This window comes from Trichosurus vulpecula, chromosome 3, assembly GCF_011100635.1.
Source record: "Trichosurus vulpecula isolate mTriVul1 chromosome 3, mTriVul1.pri, whole genome shotgun sequence".
Taxonomy (NCBI): Eukaryota; Metazoa; Chordata; class Mammalia; order Diprotodontia; family Phalangeridae; genus Trichosurus; species Trichosurus vulpecula.
In genome coordinates this window covers 407341869-407361171 of record NC_050575.1, presented here as the reverse complement: position 1 = coordinate 407361171, position 19303 = coordinate 407341869, and the positions used below count along the sequence as shown (strand labels likewise).

The 19303-nt window shown below is 41.0% G+C and overlaps 1 protein-coding gene across 1 annotated transcript in view; it reads left to right on the top strand.

Annotated features, from left to right (window-relative positions):
• The window catches only part of LOC118844326 (zinc finger protein OZF-like), a 30885-nt gene that overhangs the window by 9346 nt on the left and 2236 nt on the right, over positions 1 to 19303 (top strand). Inside the window, exons 2-3 of the mRNA XM_036752197.1 lie at positions 17878 to 18004; positions 18645 to 18740. Of these exons, the coding sequence (XP_036608092.1) occupies positions 17878 to 18004; positions 18645 to 18740 (223 nt within the window). The remainder of the gene's footprint in view (positions 1 to 17877; positions 18005 to 18644; positions 18741 to 19303) is intronic.

Genomic DNA, 19303 nt, shown 5'->3' with positions numbered 1-19303 from the left:
ATAAAACCGGGTGTTGCTTCCTTTTTTCTCTATCTCCAGTAACTAGCCAATGTCTGGTATATAACACACTTAATAAGTGATTTTTGATAGTTTAATTGAGATTATTTAGTTGAGCCTCTGTTAAAAGACTAGTAGTTTGTCCTCATTGTTAGTCTCTTTTTAGGCCTTTATTTATATCGTAAAATGAAACAGCGTTGACCCTCTCCCAAAGGTGTACTTAGGTCCCTTGGGCTCCTACTGTTACTTCACGCCCCAAGTCCCTGTAATCCAGGGGTTATTTTTTTTTAAATTTAAATTTATTTATTTAACATATTTAGTTTTCAGCATCGATTTTCACAAGAGTTTGAATTACAAATTTTCTCCCCATTTCTACCCTTCCCCCCACTCCAAGATGGCATATATTCTGGTTGCCCTATTCCCCAGTCAGCCCTCCCCTCTATAACCCCCCGTCTCATCCCCTTTTCCCTTCCTTTCTTGTAGGGCAAGGTAAATTTCTATGCCCCATTGCCTGCATATCTTATTTTCTAGTTGCATGCAAAAACTTTTTTTTTGTTTGTTTTTGAACATCTGTTTTTAAAACTTTGAGTTCCAAATTCTCTCCCCTCTTCCCTTCTCACCCACCCTCCCTAAGAAGTCAAGCAATTCAGCATAGGCCACATGTGTATCATTATGTATAACCCTTCCACAATACTCATGTTGTGAAAGACTAACTATATTTTGCTCCTTCCCAACCCATCCCGCTTTATTGAATTTTCTCCCTTGACCCTGTCCCCTTTCCAAAGTGTTTGTTTTTGATTACCTCCACCCCCATCTGCCCTCCCCTCCATCATCCCCCCCTTTTATTTTTTTATCTTCCTCCCTCTTCTTTCCTGTGGGGTAAGATACCCAATTGAGTATGTATGGTATTCCCTCCTCAGGCCAAATCTGATGAGAACAGGATTCACTCATTCCCCCTCACCTGCCCTCTCCCCTCCTCCCACAGAACTGCTTCCTCTTGCCACCTTTATGTGAGATAATCTACCCCATTCTAGCTCTCCCTACCTCCCTCTCTCAGTATGTTATTCTCTCATCCTTTAATTTGATTTTATTTCTTTTAGATATCTTCCCTTCATCTTCAACTCACCCTGTGTCTGCTCTCTCTCTCTTTCATATACACACACACACACACACACACATGTGTATATACACATACACATGTGTATATATACACACACACACACACACGTGTATATATATACACACATACATATACACACACAGATATATACATACATACACGTTCACTTATATATATACATAAACATATATATGTATATGTATATGCATATTCTCTTCAGCTACCCTGATACTGAGGTCTCATGAATCATACGTGTCATCTTTCCATGTAGGAATGTAAACAAAACAGTTCAACTTTAGTAAGTCCCTTGCAATTTCTGTTTCTTGATTACCTTTTCATGCTTCTCTTGAATCTTGTGTTGGAAAGTCAAATTTTCTATTCAGTTCTGGTCTTTTCACTGAGAAAGCTTGAAAGTCCTCTATTTTATTGAAAATCCATATTTTGCCTTGGAGCATGATACTCAGTTTTGCTGGGTAGGTGATTCTAGGTTTTAGTCCTAGCTCCATTGACCTCTGGAATATCTCATTCCAAGCCCTTTGATATCTTAATGTAGAAGCTGCCAGATCTTGGGTTATTCTGATTGGGTTTCCACAATACTCACATTGTTTCTTTCTGGCTGCTTGCAGTATTTTCTCCTTGATCTGGGAGCTCTGGAATTTGGCAACAATATTCCTAGGAGATTTCTTTTTGGGATCTATTTGAGGAGGCGATCGATGGATTCTTTCAATTTCTATTTTGCCCTGTGGCTCTTGAATATCAGGGCAGTTCTCCTTGATTATTTCTTGAAAGATGATATGTAGGCTCTTTTTTTGATCATGGCTTTCAGGTAGTCCAATAATTTTTAAATTCTCTCTCCTGGATCTATTTTCCAGGTCAGTGGTTTTTCCAATGAGATATTTCATATTGTCTTCCATTTTTTCAATCCTTTGGCTCTGTTTTATAATATCTTGATTTCTCATCAAGTCACTAGCTTCCACTTGCTCCCATCTAATTTTTAAAGTAGTATTTTCTTCAGTGGTCTTTCGGACCTCCTTTTCCATTTGGCTAATTCTGCCTTTCAAGGCATTCTTCTCCTCATTGGCTTTTTGGAGCTCTTTTGCCATTTGAGTTAATCTATTTTTTAAGGTGTTGTTTTCTTCAGTGTATTTTTCAGTATTTTTTTGGGTCTCCTTTAGCAAGTCATTGACTTGTTTTTCATGGTTTTCTCGCATCCTTCTCATTTCTCTTCCCAATTTTTCCTCTACTTCTCTAGCTTGCTTTTCCAACTCCTTTTTGAGCTCTTCCATGGCCTGGGACCAGTTCATGTTTTTCTTGGAGGCTTTTGTTGTAGGCTCTATGACTTTGTTGTCTTCTTCTGTCTGTATGTTTTGGTCTTCTTTGTCACCAAAGAAAGAATCCAAAGTCTGAGACTGAATCTGGATGTGTTTTCGCTGTCTGGCCATATTCCCAACCAACTAACTTGACCCTTGAGTTTTTCAGTGGGGTATGACTGCTTGTAGACTAACGAGTTCTATGTTCCACGTTTGGGGGGGAGGTGCCAGCTCTGTCACACCAGCACTACTCCTTCTCCAAGAACCCCCAACCCGGACTGGGCTTAGATCTTCAGCAGGCTGTCGACTCCTGCTCTGATCCGCCACTTAATTCCTCCCACCAGGTGGGCCTGGGGCCAGAAGCGGCAGCAGCTGTAGCTGCCCCACCTACGCTGCCCCCTGGGCAGGAAGCCTAACTGCGAACTCCTTCCACTCCTGCAGCTTTTCCCACTAACTTTCTCTATTGTCTTTGGTGTTTGTGGGTTGAGGAGTCTGGTAACTGCCGCAGCTCACTGATTCAGGGTGCTAGGGCCCCCTCCGCCCGGCTTCTGGTCTGGATGGTCCACGCCGCTCAGGCTGGGTTCTGCTCCACTCCGTTCCCAGCTCCCAGCTCCCACAGAGACCATCTAGGCTGTCCTGGGCTGGAGCCCTGCTTCCCTCTGCTGTTTTGTGGGTTCTGCAGTTCTAGAATTGGTTCAGAGCCATTTTTTATAGGTTTTTGGAGGGACTCGGCAGGGAGGTCACGCTAGTCCCTGCTTTCCAGCTGCCATCTTGGCTCCGCCCCCCCCCCCGGGGTTATTTTAAAACAAATTTTGATTGTTGTATTTCAGCATAATTGGTTTTCTTTGTAATTCTATTTATTTCATTTTTTTGCATTTAAAAACTTTATTCTTTATCTGCTGTGTCACCTACGTGCCATAGTTTAAAAAAAAGCAATTAGTAATAAAATAATATTGTATTATAATCTTTGCGTTATTAAACTTGAAAAAAAAGAATAGGATTTAAGATGACTAATTACTCTTGAGGTGCTGTAGAAAGAATAATGGATTTAGGTCTAGATCCCAGAGGGTCTGGGTTCACATCTTATATCTGCATGTATTAATTAGATATACTAATCACCATCCCTGGGCATCAATTTCTTTCAACAGAAAATGAAGAATTTAAATTAGATGATGCTGAAGACAGGGGGAAAAAAAGATGAAAGCTAAAAGAACTTTCCAATCTCAATGATACAGTGATCCAGTCAGATTTAGAGCTGGAAAAATTAAATGATTGGCCAAGGTCACACTGGTAATAAGTAGGAAAATTGGAATTTGAACTCAGAGTGAGTCTGGCAACTTTGCACAGCCCTGCCTCACTTGAATCCGATTCACTTGCAAGTCATGACATCACCTTCCTAAAGTCACGGTCCTCTTCAAGAACAAGGGACAAAAAGCTACAATCTTTGCCTCTAGACAGTAAATAAACTTCTGGCAGCCTAGCCCTCTATCAGCACAATTTACTTAACAATTCTAAATGTTATCAAAGAATAATTGGCCTCTAAGACCTTACCTTGGTTTAGCACTTTTAAAAATGAGTGTTTCTAAACTTCACTTTTGGTCCTGAGAATAATTTGGTAAGTGTGTGGGATGAAAGACCCTCACCAATTAAAAAAAATAATTTTTAATAAGGAGCCATCTCAGCGTGGGAACAGAAATAAAATTTTATTCAATTCTCGTGAGAATAGGGCACCCTCTGCCAGAACAGATCTAGCAAGGGAGGCAAAGTACAAGGGGCAAGGCACTAATAATTATACCTAACACAAGAGAATTCCCACCCACCTCTGGCCCTTCTCACCATTGTCTGGGAGGAGGGTTTACAATCTGAGTGCAAAAAGCTAGACAAAGAACTGGGAAATCAAGGCACAGAAATTCCAGTTCCCATTCCCTTAGTTAATGGTTGCAACTGAGATGACATCTATAAATCTAAAGATGGATAATAAGACAAGGGGAGGGGTAGACCCTCTCCTTTCTTTTACAGTACTTTTACAGTAAAGGAAAGCAGGTCACAGTGACCCTATTCTTACTTAACAAATCTTTGAACCAGAACCAGAAGAAAGAACAAAAAGTTTCAGGAGAAAAAAAAAAAGAAAGAAACTTTCCCAGAGGCTGAGTAATCAGACTCTCACAGTCTCAGAATTTTTCTACTTCGCTATTTTAGGTATAGATATGAATATATATGTGTGTGTGTGTGTGTGTGTGTGTGTGTGTGTGTGTATGTATACACATACACATATATATATTCCCTGCGAAGTCTTCACATTTTTTTTCTCACTACCTCACACAGTAAGGTAGGTTAGGATAAACCACCCCTGTTTTACAAAAGGGGACACTAAGGGACTTCAGGGCACAAACGAGATTTGCTGATTTCTGGCTCACTGCTTCTTTCACTAACTCAAAAGAATTCTGCAGAAGTTCTTAGTCAGATTTTCCTTACAAGTATAGCTCAGCAAGCAAGAGAGAGGGGAGAAAGAGCTATTGTTCAACTGTGTTTTTCAATAACTTTAAAGGATAGGCCGAAGTGTGGGGGGAAAAACATTTCCAGGTGACCTGACATATAGTTAGATGGAAAAGCCAGTGACATGATCTAAAGGAATACTGCTAGACCACACTATTTGCCATTGAGAGCCAAAGGAAAGTTAAAAAGAATGGTTTTTTTTCCACTTTGTAGGATACTAAATAGTTTCTTAATTTAAAAAAAGTATTGTAGTAAATGTTGCTAAGCCCTAAATGATATGTACTACAAGTTCAATATAGTCTAGAAGAGGAAAAAAGTTCCCACACTGTTATTTGCAGCTTTTTGTCCTGGCCCCCAACCCCAGCATTTTATTAGCTGCTGTTAGCAGTTTTACCCAATCTCTTCCACTGAATGGCAGTGACTATGTGTATGTGTCTAAAATTGCAAGGAAGATAAATGAAGATGGCAGGGTGGAGAGTGCCTTCCCCACCTCCAGGGCTTTTTTGGCTGTAGGGTGGGACTGAGAGAGGTAACTGCAAGCTTAACACAGTGCCTGACCAATAGGTACTTAATAAATGTTTCTTCCCTTCTTTTCCCTTCCCAGTAGGGCTAGGGATATTTGAGGGCAGAAAGAGGCAACAAATCTAGGAGTCTGAGGTAAGGAAGGGACAACAATGAAGAGTAACAAATTTATGTATTTGGGGAGAATTGTGGGGGACAAAAAAATCTAAAAATTGGGGAGGGAGGAGAAAGAGGGGCAGAGATAGTACAGTCAGATGTTACGGAGGGGAGTGGAGAGTGTGGCTCTAGATCTTAATATTAGGGGGAGGAAGGAAGGGAAAGATCTGAATTTGAAGGAGGAGGAGGTTGTGAGAAGGTTACATCTGGATGGGGAGAGTGTGACTATTTGAAAAAATAGAAAAAAAAAAGATCCTACCATATTCCTCCTTCTGTCAACCTGAAAGTTTGGTTAAAAGAGGCAAACAATATAGGTGGCGTATAAATTCATATTGTTGATTCCCATAAAGCTAGCAGAATACATGCATGCACGGAGCTAGAACGAAAATTCTGATTGCCTGATAAAAGAATGACAAGCCTTTTTATATGTTTTAGGATAATCCCAACTCAGGATGTTTGTGTCCCGCAGATTCATGGTCTCCATGTGTTTAACTATACCATGAGAAAGGAAGTTTCTTAGTTGAGTAAGTTGTAAATACAATAAGACAAGACAGTTGACAAAGTGTCCATTGAAATTATGATCCCAGGATATCTGTGTTTCCCCTATATAGCCTACGTCCATAGGATACCAAGATAAGAGAAGTCCCACTATTCAAGACAATGTCTGGTCCCAGGCATCCTGTCCTTTAGTGGTTAAAAACAGGAAGAATACTCCTGGTCAGCCTCACCTGGTCTTAAAGTACTGACACAGGAAAGGGCATTTTTAGAATAAAGCAAAGTATATCTGGTTGATTAGTTCAGGCTTTGGCCTTTATTGGGGTTCAAATGATCTTAAATGATTATCGATGCAAATATGGTGTTGTTACCTAAACCAGAGAGAAATTACAGCAAGATATAATCAAGGTTATAAACTATGATCACATTGGGTTCATATTAGGAATTCAGGGTTGGTTCAGTGTTTCAAAAACTATTTATATAATAGACTACATTAATAAGAACAACAAAAATGATTATATCAGGCAGACAAGCTTCTAACAAGACAGAAGACCAATTCTTTTTTTAAAATGCATTTATTTTTTATTTAATATTTTTCATTTTCAACATTGATTTCTGCAAGATTTTGAGTTACAAATTTTCTCCCCATTTATACGTTCCCCCCTTCCCTAAGATGGCATAAATTCTGATTGCCCCTTTCCCCAGCCTGTCTTCCCTTCTATCACCCCACTTCCCCCTACCCATTTCCCTTTCCCCTCACTTTCTTGTAGGGCAAGATAGATTTTTATACCCTGTTGCCTGTATGTATTATTTCCCAGTTGTATGTAAAAAGAACTTTTTTTAAACATTTGTTTTTAGAACTTTGAGTTCCAAATTCTCCCCCTTCTTCCTTCCCCACCCACCCTCCTTGAAAAGGCAAGCAATTCAACATAGGCCACACGTGTATCATTATGCAAAACACTTCTATAATAGTCAGGTTTTCAAAGACTAACTATATTTCCCTCTGTCCTATCCTGTCCCCCTTTATTCAGTTTTCTCCCTTGACCCTGTCCCTTTTCAAAAATATTTGCTTTTGACTACCTCCTCCCCCAATCTGCCCTCCCTTCTATCATTCACCCCCCCCCAAACCCTTCCCTCCTACTTTCCTTTAGGATAAGATACCCAATTGAGTGTGTATCTTATTCCCTCCTTAAGCCAAATCTGATGAGAGCAAGATTCACTCATTCCCTTTCACCTACGCCCTCTTCTCTTCCATTACAACAGCTTTTTCTTGCGACTTTTATGTGAGATGATTTACCCCATTCTATTTCTCCCTTTCCCCTTCTCCCAATATATTCCTCTCCCCTTAATTTTATTTTTTAGGTATCATCCTTTCATATTCAACTCACTCTGTGCCCTATGTCTACATATATGTATATTCCCTTCAACTACCCTAATACTGAGAAAAGTCTCATGAGTTACATCTTTCCATGTAGGAATGTAAACAAAACAGTTCCCTTATGATTTCTCTTTCCTGTTTACCTTTTCATGCTTTTCTTGATTCTTGTATTTGAAGTCAAATTTTCTATTCAGCTCTGGTCTTTTCATCAAGAATGCTTGAAAGTCAGGGTATGACTGCTTTCAGAATGGAGAGTGCTTTGTCCCAGGCTTCAGGAGTTTTGAACTGCTGTTTTCAGAGCCACTTCTATTCTGAGGTGTTATGATGTTCCTCTCCTGGCCTGTGCTGTGGTCTGGGAGTGCAGGCACTCCTTTCTGCCATGTAACCATCCTCTCTACAGCCACCACAAAACTATGCCACACCAGCACTACTCCTCCCTCAAGAACTGCCAGCGAGGACCATGACCCAGATCCAAGTACAGCAAAACAGGAGAACTTTGTCTCAGCACCAGCAAAGCCATCTCTCCACTCCCACTCTGATCAGCCACTTGATTCCCCCCACCGTGTGGGCCAGGGGCTCCAGAAGCAGCTGCTTCAGCCACCTCCACTGCCCCAGGGCTGGGGCCAGACTATGCACATCCCTCACCCAGATCCAGCAGTTTTCCCACTGACCTGCTCCATTGTCTTGGCATTTGTGGGTTGAGAAGTCTGGTAACTGCCACAGCTCAGTGATTCAGGACCCTGAGGTTTGCTCTGCCCAGTCTACTCCAGCCTGGGCTGACCTGGCGTGGCCCACATTGAGCTGTGCTCCACTCCCAGTGTGTAATAGACCCTTCCCAGCGACCATCCATGCCATCTTGGGCTGAAGACTTGTTTCCCTCTGTTATTTCATGGGTTCTGTAACTATAGAATTTGTTTAGAGTCATTTTTTACAGGTGTTTGGAGAGATTTGGGTGAGTGCTTAAGCAAGTCCTTGTTTTCAAGGCGCCATCTTGGCTCTGCCCCCCAGAAGACCAATCCCTATTAAAAATATAAAGCATAGAAATAAAGGCTAATTAAGGCAATTTTGAAGTTCTACCTCACAGTCATTAAGTTGGCAAAGTTGACAAAAAAGTAAAATGACAAATGCTGGAGGAGATTTGAGAAAACACATACATTAATACACTGCTGATTGAGCTACAAACTGGGCCATCCATTCTTGAAAGCAATTTGGAACTATGCTGAGAAAATTAGTAAATTGTGCATACCCTTTTATCCAACAATGTTACTACTAGGTCCAAAGAGATCAAAGAAAGAGGAAAAGGACCCATGTACAAAAAATATTTGTAGCAGCTCTTTTTGTGGTGGCAAAGGATTGGAAACTGAGGAGGTTCCCATCAGTTGGGGAATGGCTGAACATGTTATATATACAAAAGTTAGAGAAAACTATTATAAGAAATTGTGAAGGGAATGTTTTCAGAGAACCTAGGGAAGATTTATATGAATCAACGCAGGGTGAATTGAGTGGGCTAGGAGAAAAATTTATCCAATGACAACATTGTAAAGGCAAACAGCTGTAATATTTAAGAGCCCTGATCAACATAGTGACCAACCACTTTTCAAGAGGATTCATGATGAAATATGCTACCCAACTTCTGGCATTGCTGTGACCAGCCTGTAGGGTGTAGATTGAAATTTTGGACTTGCCCAGTGTGGGAATTTGTTTTGCTTGCCTATGGATATTTGTCACAAGGATTTTGCTTATCATTTTTTCCAAATGAATTTGGGAAAACAGAAGTGCTAGAAAACAGATTTTTGATAAGTGTGGCCCTCCTTCCTGGGACTGGAGGAGGAAGGATGAAAAGAATCCTTTTTCTTGTGGGTGGTCCTCTTTCCTGGTACCCTGATAATGTCATACCTTTTTATCTAATGTATAACAAAGGTTTAAGACTGAAGTCCTTTTTGGGGAAGTGCTATGTTAAAGTAAATTTAATGAGAGAGGAGGAGGCAGCAGAGTATAAAGAAAAGAAGACCAGGATGTCTGTCGGAAGGCTTGTGTTTGAGACTCAGCTATAATTGTTAATAGCTGATTGACAAGAATTATAATGACTCATGATAATAAAAATATTTTAAGTACCATTAACAGAGGATTAATAAGTGTAACAAAACAAACAAACAAACAAGTAGTGGAGAGATAACAAAGCCCTGAAAGAAATTATTCTAGTGATAAAGATTTTTAAAACCTATTTTGGAGGCAAGGAAGAGATCAAAAAATAGTGAGAGCCATGTTTAGGGGTAGGAATGAGAGCCCAAAAGTTGACAGTAAGAAGTGGATCCCCAAAACAGGAGACAAACAGGATTTAGCTATTCTAATAGGAGTATAGGTGTTTGATTGCTTAGCCATATCATGTATCCCTGAAAATAGGGAGAGGTGACACAGAACTGGAAAAGGGGGACATGTTCCAGGTTTCAAAAAGGAGGGTAGACTCTGTAAAATCTAGACCAGTGACTTTGAATTCTGACACATTCCTAGGATACATTGGTAAATGAATAATTAGGGAGCAATTAAAAAGGTTATTTTATTTTTTCTAAAATGCCTTTTGCTATTTCACCACAGTCATTGCTCAAAAAAATTTTCCTCACCCTCCAAATTTTATCCTCCTTTATACCAAAGAAATACAGTTACACAAAAATACCTATTACTGTGGTCTTCATCTTCTCTGCTCTGAGAAGTGGTAACATTTTATTCAACTACTCAGAGATCAGCATCATTTTTAAATAATATTTTTGTTTGTGTATAATGCTCTGTTTATTTCACACTGTATCAGTTAATGTACATTTTTCAGTGCTTTTTGGAATTCTTCACATTTGTCATTTCTTACTGTATAATAAGTCTGTTGTATTCATATGTTACTTTTTGGTAGTCATTATTGTGAATCCCTCCCACAACCAAGTGAGAAAGGCCTAAACCTGGATTGGCCAATCAGGAGAGACATTTTGGCCCACTGTGAGCTTAACCTACCATAATGCTTTGCGTGTTTTAGCATAGCAGACGTGTTTTGCTTTGCTCTCTTAGTGAACTCAAAATGCCCCTTCCTGTGTCAACAACTATAAGGCCAGATGAAGCTGATCAAGAGCATTCTTCTGTTTATGACTATCTAGGGCAAAATGCCTCGAACTGGACACTAGCTTGAATAATGGGACTTTTTCTCATCTTGGTATTTTATGGATGTATGTTATGCTATGGTATACTCTCTCTTTGTCTCTCTCTCTCTCTGTAGATAGATAGACCCTAAAGGAGACTCTGAAATGCCTTAAATTCCTTCTGACAGGGAATTCCTCTGACAAGTGAAAATCAACCTTGATTGGTCAACATTTAATGAGGAAGTGGGCTAAAAGTCTTCAGCTCCTCCTGCTGAGAACAAAACTTGATCATGAGACTCAGGAGCTATAACAGTGTTGTTGGCAGCTGCTGTGGGAGTGCAAGACTAATAAAAACAGCATACAGAAGAGCTACTAGCACAGGTTCTTTGATCTGCTTTTCTAAGGAAAGCAGCCTTAAGGGGTTAACAATCTCACTTTAATCAAACATACATGTATCATTCACTTAGTTCAGGGGGAAAAGCCAGCACCTGAATTTCAGAGCAAATACAAAGAGAAATTACAGACAGACAATTTAAACAGAGCAAACTTTTCTGTCTAACCAAATCACGACATATGTAGTTACCAGAGAAGCATCAACATCTGGTTTTTCCAAAGCTGGGAGGCTCCAGTGGCTACCCAGAGTCTCCACATCAACATTCTTCCAGTGAGTGAGAGCCCCAAACAAAACGCTAACCTCTGAGTTTATATACCCTTCTTAGGGTTGGAAGGCTTCACATCTAATCAGCAAAAGGGTATGGGCCTGAGGCTTTGAACCTAGTAAGACTTAATCAAAGGCACTTGATTACTAAAAGAGAAAACAGTAAAAAAAAAATTCCACCTTAATTAATATTACAGGTGTCGGCGGCCGAACGGGATGTGCCCCACTTTGGCACCCCGTGCTCCCCGACTACCGCCTACCACTCACCCTGCCCTCGGGTCTTCGGATGTCTCCAGCTCCTCTCGGGGGATGCGAGAGGAGAAATCACCAGGCAGTACACCGGACTCGGACAAGCAGCTTTATTGCAATGGCGTACCAGAAGTCCCACAAATCCCACTGACCCTCTCTGGGGAGCGCCTTATATTGGGTGTTTCGGGTTGGCTCCTCCCCAGTTCCTCCCCGAGGGTGGAGCTCCTCCAGTAAGAGCCGCCCAGGTACTGACGTGGTGGAAGCCACACGGGCACTGCCGTGTCAGCAGGTCCAGACTCTCTGGCGTCTCACTACCCTCTGGGGGGGGCCTAGGTCCAGAGCGCCCCTAACAACTCCCCCTTTTTGTTTTATGAGCGGCGCAGAACCCCAATCATACAAGAAGTCAGGCAGGGTAACCACAAACAGGTGAGAAGGGCAAGGACGAGGACAAACCCCCCAATGGAGGCCCATTGGAGTAGTGTCCCACCAGTCCTTGGCGTTGTTACAGTTCTTGTCCCGGTCGCCATTGAATTGTATAGTGGCAGTCTGTATGGCCCCAATGGCCTCATCTAACATGTGCAGTTCAGTGGTGAAAGTAGTGGCAGTGCTAGAAGTCTTTCTAATTGTGCATACTGGGAAACATGGTAGGGAATAGGGGTTACACAGACAGGATGGGCTGCAGGTCACCAACTGGAACATCGGGAGATTTGGGGTAAGGGCCCAATGCGTGGGGGTCACTGCCAGGGGTGGCAAGACGGCAGGAGCTGTGGATGGGGTCGCCAACTGGATCATGGCAAGCAGGCAGCTAAGGGCGTTGTTCAAGGCAGCCCTCTTTCTCTGGACGGTCCTGTTCTTCCCTGGGCGTCGACGGGGGCGCAACCTCACGGACCCGGCGGATGGGCACCCAGACTTGTTCTCCTGTGGCGTCATCTGTGGAGACACAAAGACACCCTCCTCCCTCTGATTACGACCCTTCCCGGCCCGCGCCACACCCCTTTCTCATCTTTCCACCAGACCGTGCTGCCTTGAAGGCACGCGGTTGGTGGTGTCTCCTCCTGGTCTGTTTCTCACACCGGCCCCCAGCATAGTATTTTAGCGCGGGCGTGAGGCCACCATCACGAAAATTGGCAGTAAAGGTAGCTGTAGCGAGCTGCGCATGGGTCAGCCTACCCGCTACTCCCCCTTTTTGTTTTAAGACAATAGGACTCACATACATAAGGGAGTGAATTAAACATCTTTCATCCTCTACGTTAAACTTATCCCGGTGTAAAAGCCAAATATTAGAATCCTTTCCATCTATTGTACATTCAGTTCCTCAGCAAGTCAAGTTCATTGTTTAGGACCTACATAACTCAAACAAGTTCTTTTTCTGGGCTGATGACCTTGCCCGTGCAGAGAGTGTCCAAGGGCCTTGGCAATGTTACAAAATAAGGAGAAGTAACATGGTCTCTAGGAAGGGGTTACATAGAGAACTCTGTGTGCTATCTTTTGCTGTTCCTCTGAGCAAACTTAGTCAAGGTCTTCAAAAATCATGCAGAGGAGTTCACAAACCTTTCCTACGTAAAAAATCTCTCTTACTCAGAAACAGCGTATAATTTATCCTGATATTATTAATTCCTAGTGCTAGCAATTCTTAAATTTTGATTACCAAACCTTTTCCACATAAGTAAACAAAGAAAACTAAACTTACTAGTGCAAATACTATCTCTAAGCAACAACATCAATAGCTTAATTAATGATCTCACAAATTTCCCAAATGATAGCAAAACAATTAAAGATAAAATTTGGTAATTTAAGATTTCTCAAATTACAATTCTTAACCTAATAACAGTTAGATTATAAAAGAAATTGCTTTTCTAACAACACAGATGATATAGCTGCTTACCAATTTACGCAATAAGAAAAATTTGAGAAATATAACAAAATATCAAAAAACCATAATTATCATCTATTTAAACTTGAAAACCAAAACCAATTAAGTTCCATTTTGGTGGCTTTACCGCAGTCAGATATGACCCCAAATTGCTTAATACAGAGAATCATCCATCTCATTACCAAAACGTCACATTGAAGAAAATCCACATAAAGTTAATATAAAGCAATTATCTTTAACTTAAAACAGTTTACATTTAAATAGCATGTATCTTATGTCAAGTAGTGTGCCAAGCACTTTTACAATCATGCGATCTTTGTAATATCCCTGGGAATGGATTCCACCACCATTCCCTTATTGAACAGCAAACTACAGTAAATAGAATTTTCTTGGGGCTATATAGTTAATACCTTTCTCAATGCCAAGCAATAATATGCACTTTGTAAATTATTCAAATATGAATTTCTAAGTTCCATTCACATTTTTCTTGGGAAAGTTTTACAAATAGTTTGCAATCACGTATTATAATTAGATCGGTTTGAAATGTGCTGGGCCAGTATTCTAACTACTTCTTTTGCTCCGGGTAAAAAGGAAACCTAAGAAATTTGAATCATTGCGAAGAAGGTATAGTCGGTTTCCCTTCCAGGCAGAGGGGGTTGATACTTAATGGAACAGCAATCATAATAACTCACAATAAGCAATATATTTATCCTGATTAATATCTTTAGGTGGACTTAATTCCTTTTATCTTTCCAAAACTGTATTAGGTGGGTGACATAATTTCTTTTATCCCTTCAGAACGTAATTGGTTTTTAACATTAACACAGTAATCCCACATAACCTAGCTAACAATCTTACAAGTTTCATAAGTGCTACACAATTCAGAAGTACAATAATAGTACAAACAGAAAAATTTCAGATGACATTAATTGCATTCCCAAATCATTACATACATTAGGCTTACCAAGCATAGAGGCTTTTCTACTCCTCATAGTTGCAGAGCCTGGCTGTGGACTGAGGGGGGGAAGGTGCTGGGAAGCTGCAGAGTCCAGCACCTGAATTAAAGGTCTAAGGAATCATTGAGGAGGGTCCCTGAGAGATCTTTATAAAGGGCTTAAATAAGAAAGAGCAGCTAGTACACAGGGCAATTATTTTGACAAGAAGCCAACTCTCTATTGTATATTTGCAAATCACTTTCTAAACTTTCCAAGTAGCAAACGTAGGAAAATCACAGCGAGCTAGAAATGTTTTCATCCAGGTGGCCCTGGTTATATCTATGGAGATAATTCATATCCGAAGAAGTATTTTTGTTTCTCAGGACTACAGTAACAGTCTTTTGGGTACACTATGTTCAGATTGGCTTTCATTTCTCTGTTTTGGAAGCTTTAAACCACTTGTTTCAAATTCAAACAGGAATGAGGGTCACTAAATTGCACATAAGAATCTCTGTAGTTGTATATTGAAAAGTACTTATTAACTCTATAGATTTAATACCGTTATGTCATTAAATATTTTCCAACTTTTTATCTATACTAGTCTCATGGTGATTCTCATTCACCACACAGGAATTAAAACATCTTTGTATATACTTCTGACATAGAGCTGAAATTCTTAACCCCCCAAGGAGTCTACGGATTGGAGGGGGATACAGAATATCTTTTGTCATATAAACTGATTTTTCTTCACATTCATACGTGTATTATTATTTTGAAAAAGGTTTCATATACTTCACCAGATTATCTATGGTTAACAGAATCTGCTAAATCAAGATCTTAATAGTTCTAATTTTTTCTCGAGTAAATTTTACTTCTGTGTTTACTCCTTAAAAACCTTTTTGGAAGTGAGAACTTTGAATTTGCCAGTCTAAGGTGAGTGGGACTCTGGAAAAGATCCAGTGGTACCATGTCCCTTTCTCCTCATACTGGGGAGCTCAAAGTGTCTCTTTAGTAGAGATTCATGCATTTTCCGAATTTGCCTTAGTGCCAAATGGTATGAGAAATTCTGACTTTATCTTAAGCATCAAATCAGGAGTAACACATTTGAATTTCAGGGAAAAGGTCCCCGCCTCCTTTCTTATCTCTTCTCACATCCCAAATCGTCCAGATTTGGGATGAAGGGAGAAAGAAAGAGCATTATTTCCAACAACTATAAACCGTTAAACAAGAAGACATTTTCCTCTCTCCTTCTCCGCCCCCCCCCCCCCGCCCTCCCGCTCCTCTGAAGAGACTGGAGTCAGGGAGGGAGAGAAAGAGATAGTGGACATTACAGGGTGTCAGATTACACACACAGAAACACCACACACAGAAACACAGATACAGCACACAGACACAGAGACAAAAAACACAGAGAGGATTTTTTGAATCCTATGCAGAAATTGCTTGGCCCTCTGATGTAACGGAGGCCAGGTGCCGTGCTTTATTGGGACTAACTTCTTCAGAACTTTACTTCATTCTTTCCTTTTTCTGGTATCTTGTCCTTGGAGTCTACCAAGTGTGCAAGTTCCTCCTCTTGCTCTGTTCCGGTAGCCACATCTGTAATTCGGGGAGTGATTGTACACCCCTGATCTTGGCCATCTTGTATATGAGTCTTATGAATGTGGCCTGATCCGTGGCGGTTCCTAAGCACTCCGCCTGCCGCGGAGACAGGCAGATCCACCCCGGTGTGCTCCAGCCACGGGCTGACCACCCAGATCTTCTCCACCCACTCTCTACATGTCCTTATGTAACTGTTAACGCCTTGTTCTTTGCAGACCTTGTAGATCTGGCAGGCGAGTACGCCTTTGTCCTCCGGCTCAACACGGGCTTCACGGACCTTTGGTCCCATCTTCCCAAGGGCTCAACCTGTCTCCTTGGGGCTGCCTGGTCTTCCGCTCCCCTTATCTATGGGGAGCAGGAGCGGCCTCACTGGACGAGCCCCACGTTTGGGCGCCAGCTGTCAGCGGCCGAACGGGATGTGCCCCACTTTGGCACCCCGTGCTCCCCGACTACCGCCTACCACTCACCCTGCCCTCGGGTCTTCGGACGTCTCCGGCTCCTCTCGGGGGATGCGAGAGGAGAAATCACCAGGCAGTACACCGGACTCGGACAAGCAGCTTTATTGCAATGGTGTACCAGAAGTCCCACAAATCCCACTGACCCTCTCTGGGGAGCGCCTTATATTGGGTGTTTCGGGTTGGCTCCTCCCCAGTTCCTCCCCGAGGGTGGAGCTCCTCCAGTAAGAGCCGCCCCGGTACTGACGTGGTGGAAGCCACACGGGCACTGCCGCGTCAGCAGGTCCAGACTCTCTGGCATCTCACTACCCTCTCGGGGGGCCTAGGTCCAGAGCGCCCCTAACATACAGGAGCTTACAGCAATCTGGGCAGGGGAAGCAGTTTCCATCTGGACTACTCTCACTGGTTTGCTCTTTCACAAGCTAGATCACTCTAAACTCTAATGGGGGAGATCAAGAACAGGGCTTCCTTTCCCCAATGTTAAGGGCTTCCACAGACTAGATTTTGTTTATACTCTAAACAGAAAGTTGGGTGATGTCCTGCCCAAAATCATGTTCATTGAGGGGTAGGAGCAATTTCATTAATCAGCCATGCCCTTCAGAGACTGACAGACCTTAACAAGAGTTGGACCTTTACAGAAAATTAAGGGAAAATGTTTGTTGTTGTTAATAATTAATTATTAATATGTTATAATATTTCAGCTGAAATGCAAATCTGTTTACTCCCTTTTTAATGTTACACAAGTTACTTTTCCTCTCTGGGCCTCATTTCCTAATTTGTAAAGTGAAAAAGTTGGATTTTAAAGTGTTCCAGCTCTAAATATATGAACTGGGAAGTCAGGGTCCTTTAACTCCCTTTTCAACTATAAAATTTTTTTACATAGTGTTGCAGATAGGAGATGGCAGTCTCTTGTGCTCACCTTTGTTGTTATGGTTCCAGAAGCATTGAACACAATTGTGTACAATTCAGAGTGCCACATTTTAAGAAGCACAGCAATTGGATGAGGAGGGGAACACATTTACCTTAGGAGATCAGGCTGATTCGTTAAAGGAACTGTGGATGTTTATCCTGAAAGAGAAGTCTTAGGGCCACATGAGAGTTGTCTTCAGCTATTTCATTTTTGTTGTTTTATTTCAGCAAGTAGAAAAGGAATTGGGCATTCTACAGCTTCGGCTCAGAGGATAGTAATAGGAGCCATAGGTGCACAGTGTAAAAAACAGACACATTTAAAATTGATTGTCCTTGGATCCATTAACAATAGTAAACACTAATTAAGAATCTGTGTGCCCAGAACTATGCTAAGTGTTAAGGTTACAAAGGAAGGCAAAAATAGCTCCTGCCCTCAAGGAACTTGCAGTCTAATGAGAGAAGATTTCTTAAAGTGCCTGCTAGCAGGCACTCTTCTGGGTTACAAATAAATAAATGAAACAACCCCTGTTGGCAAGGAGTTTACGTTTAAACTTCATAACAGAGCTGTATCTTGGTAAGCACACATTTTTTTTGATGTTTCAGGAATCAGTGACATTCAAGGATGTGGCTGTGGAATTCACGCAGGAAGAGTGGGTACAATTGCACCCATCTCAGCAAAAGTTGTACAGGGATGTGATGCTGGAGAACTATAGGAACTTGGTCTCTTTGGGTAAGAACAGCTAATCCTTTGGCTCTTGATATATACTATGAAGACTTCGAAGATTTTAAGAGTTATTCTTTGGCTTACAAAATGAAGGTATTTCTAATCCTTTTATAGCCAAGAGAAAGTACTTGTGCTGTTTCCAAGAATGGGGTCTTTGTCTTTGCTCAGTATTCCTGCAGACTGACTTCTTGATTTTTTTTATTATCCTTGAGAATGTATCTTCCCCTTTCTGTTGCTTTAAATTGAAAATTAAGTCCTATTCTGTAACCAATTTCCCCAGAATATCCCCAGAATATCCTTCAGTGGTCCTTCATCCTATACTTGGATTTGTACTAATGTCTATTTTTTTCCCCAAAGAGAACCTGAACTAGTTTTAAATTCTTTTATTGTTATAATATGAGGCTTTTTAAAAAATGTTATTTTTCCTCTTTACCTCTCACCTAAAAAACACCTAACTCTCCCTTTAACCAGTCCATTGAGCCCTCCTTGGTTGAAAAAAAATTCTCAGACCAAGTTAGCTAACAGAGAAAGTGCCCTTGGTGGTATAAGATACATTCTGCACCCTTGTTCCCCCACCTTTCTACTAGGAGTTGTGAGGGAATTTTGAGATGACTGTCCCTAGTACTTTTTCCTTTTCAATGAACAGGATTTGCAGTTTCCAAACCAGATGTGATCTACCAGTTGGAAAGAAAGGAAGCATCTTGGATGCCAGAGGCAGATATTCCCAGAAGCACCTATCCAGGTGACTGCATGAAAACCAAGGACATGAGTCATTGCAAATACAGCTCTGTTGGTTATTTTAGATCAGAACTCTTGCAAAAATATTGAACAAGGTGGTTGTATTAAAGCTTCTAGAGCTATGACTTTAAAACTTAATATTTTAACTCAAAAAGTTACATTTTTGTGCATGTCTTTACTCACATGTACCTCCACTCGCAAAGAATCTTGTTGCCTCAGTTATAGGAATCATATTTCTCTTCTATTCATTGATAATTATCATGAGCAGACATTATCCTGCCTCACTTCCATCAATTCACTTTCCCTTTTAAAATAAGCACATTTCTTAAATATTAACAATATGCTCTTTTTGCTTCTATAACTTTCTGATATTTTATTCTGTATTGTTTTTATGATAATGTTTCTTTGCTGCTCTTTTTAAAATATTTAATCATAACCCAGTTTTCCTTTCTTCAGTCTTTCATTTTATATGTCAGAAATACCTTTCAACATAACTGTGAAAATTTTTTAAAGTACCTTTGCTAATCCCATTGCTGTTTGGTGATAACTCTAAATTGTTTTCAGTTT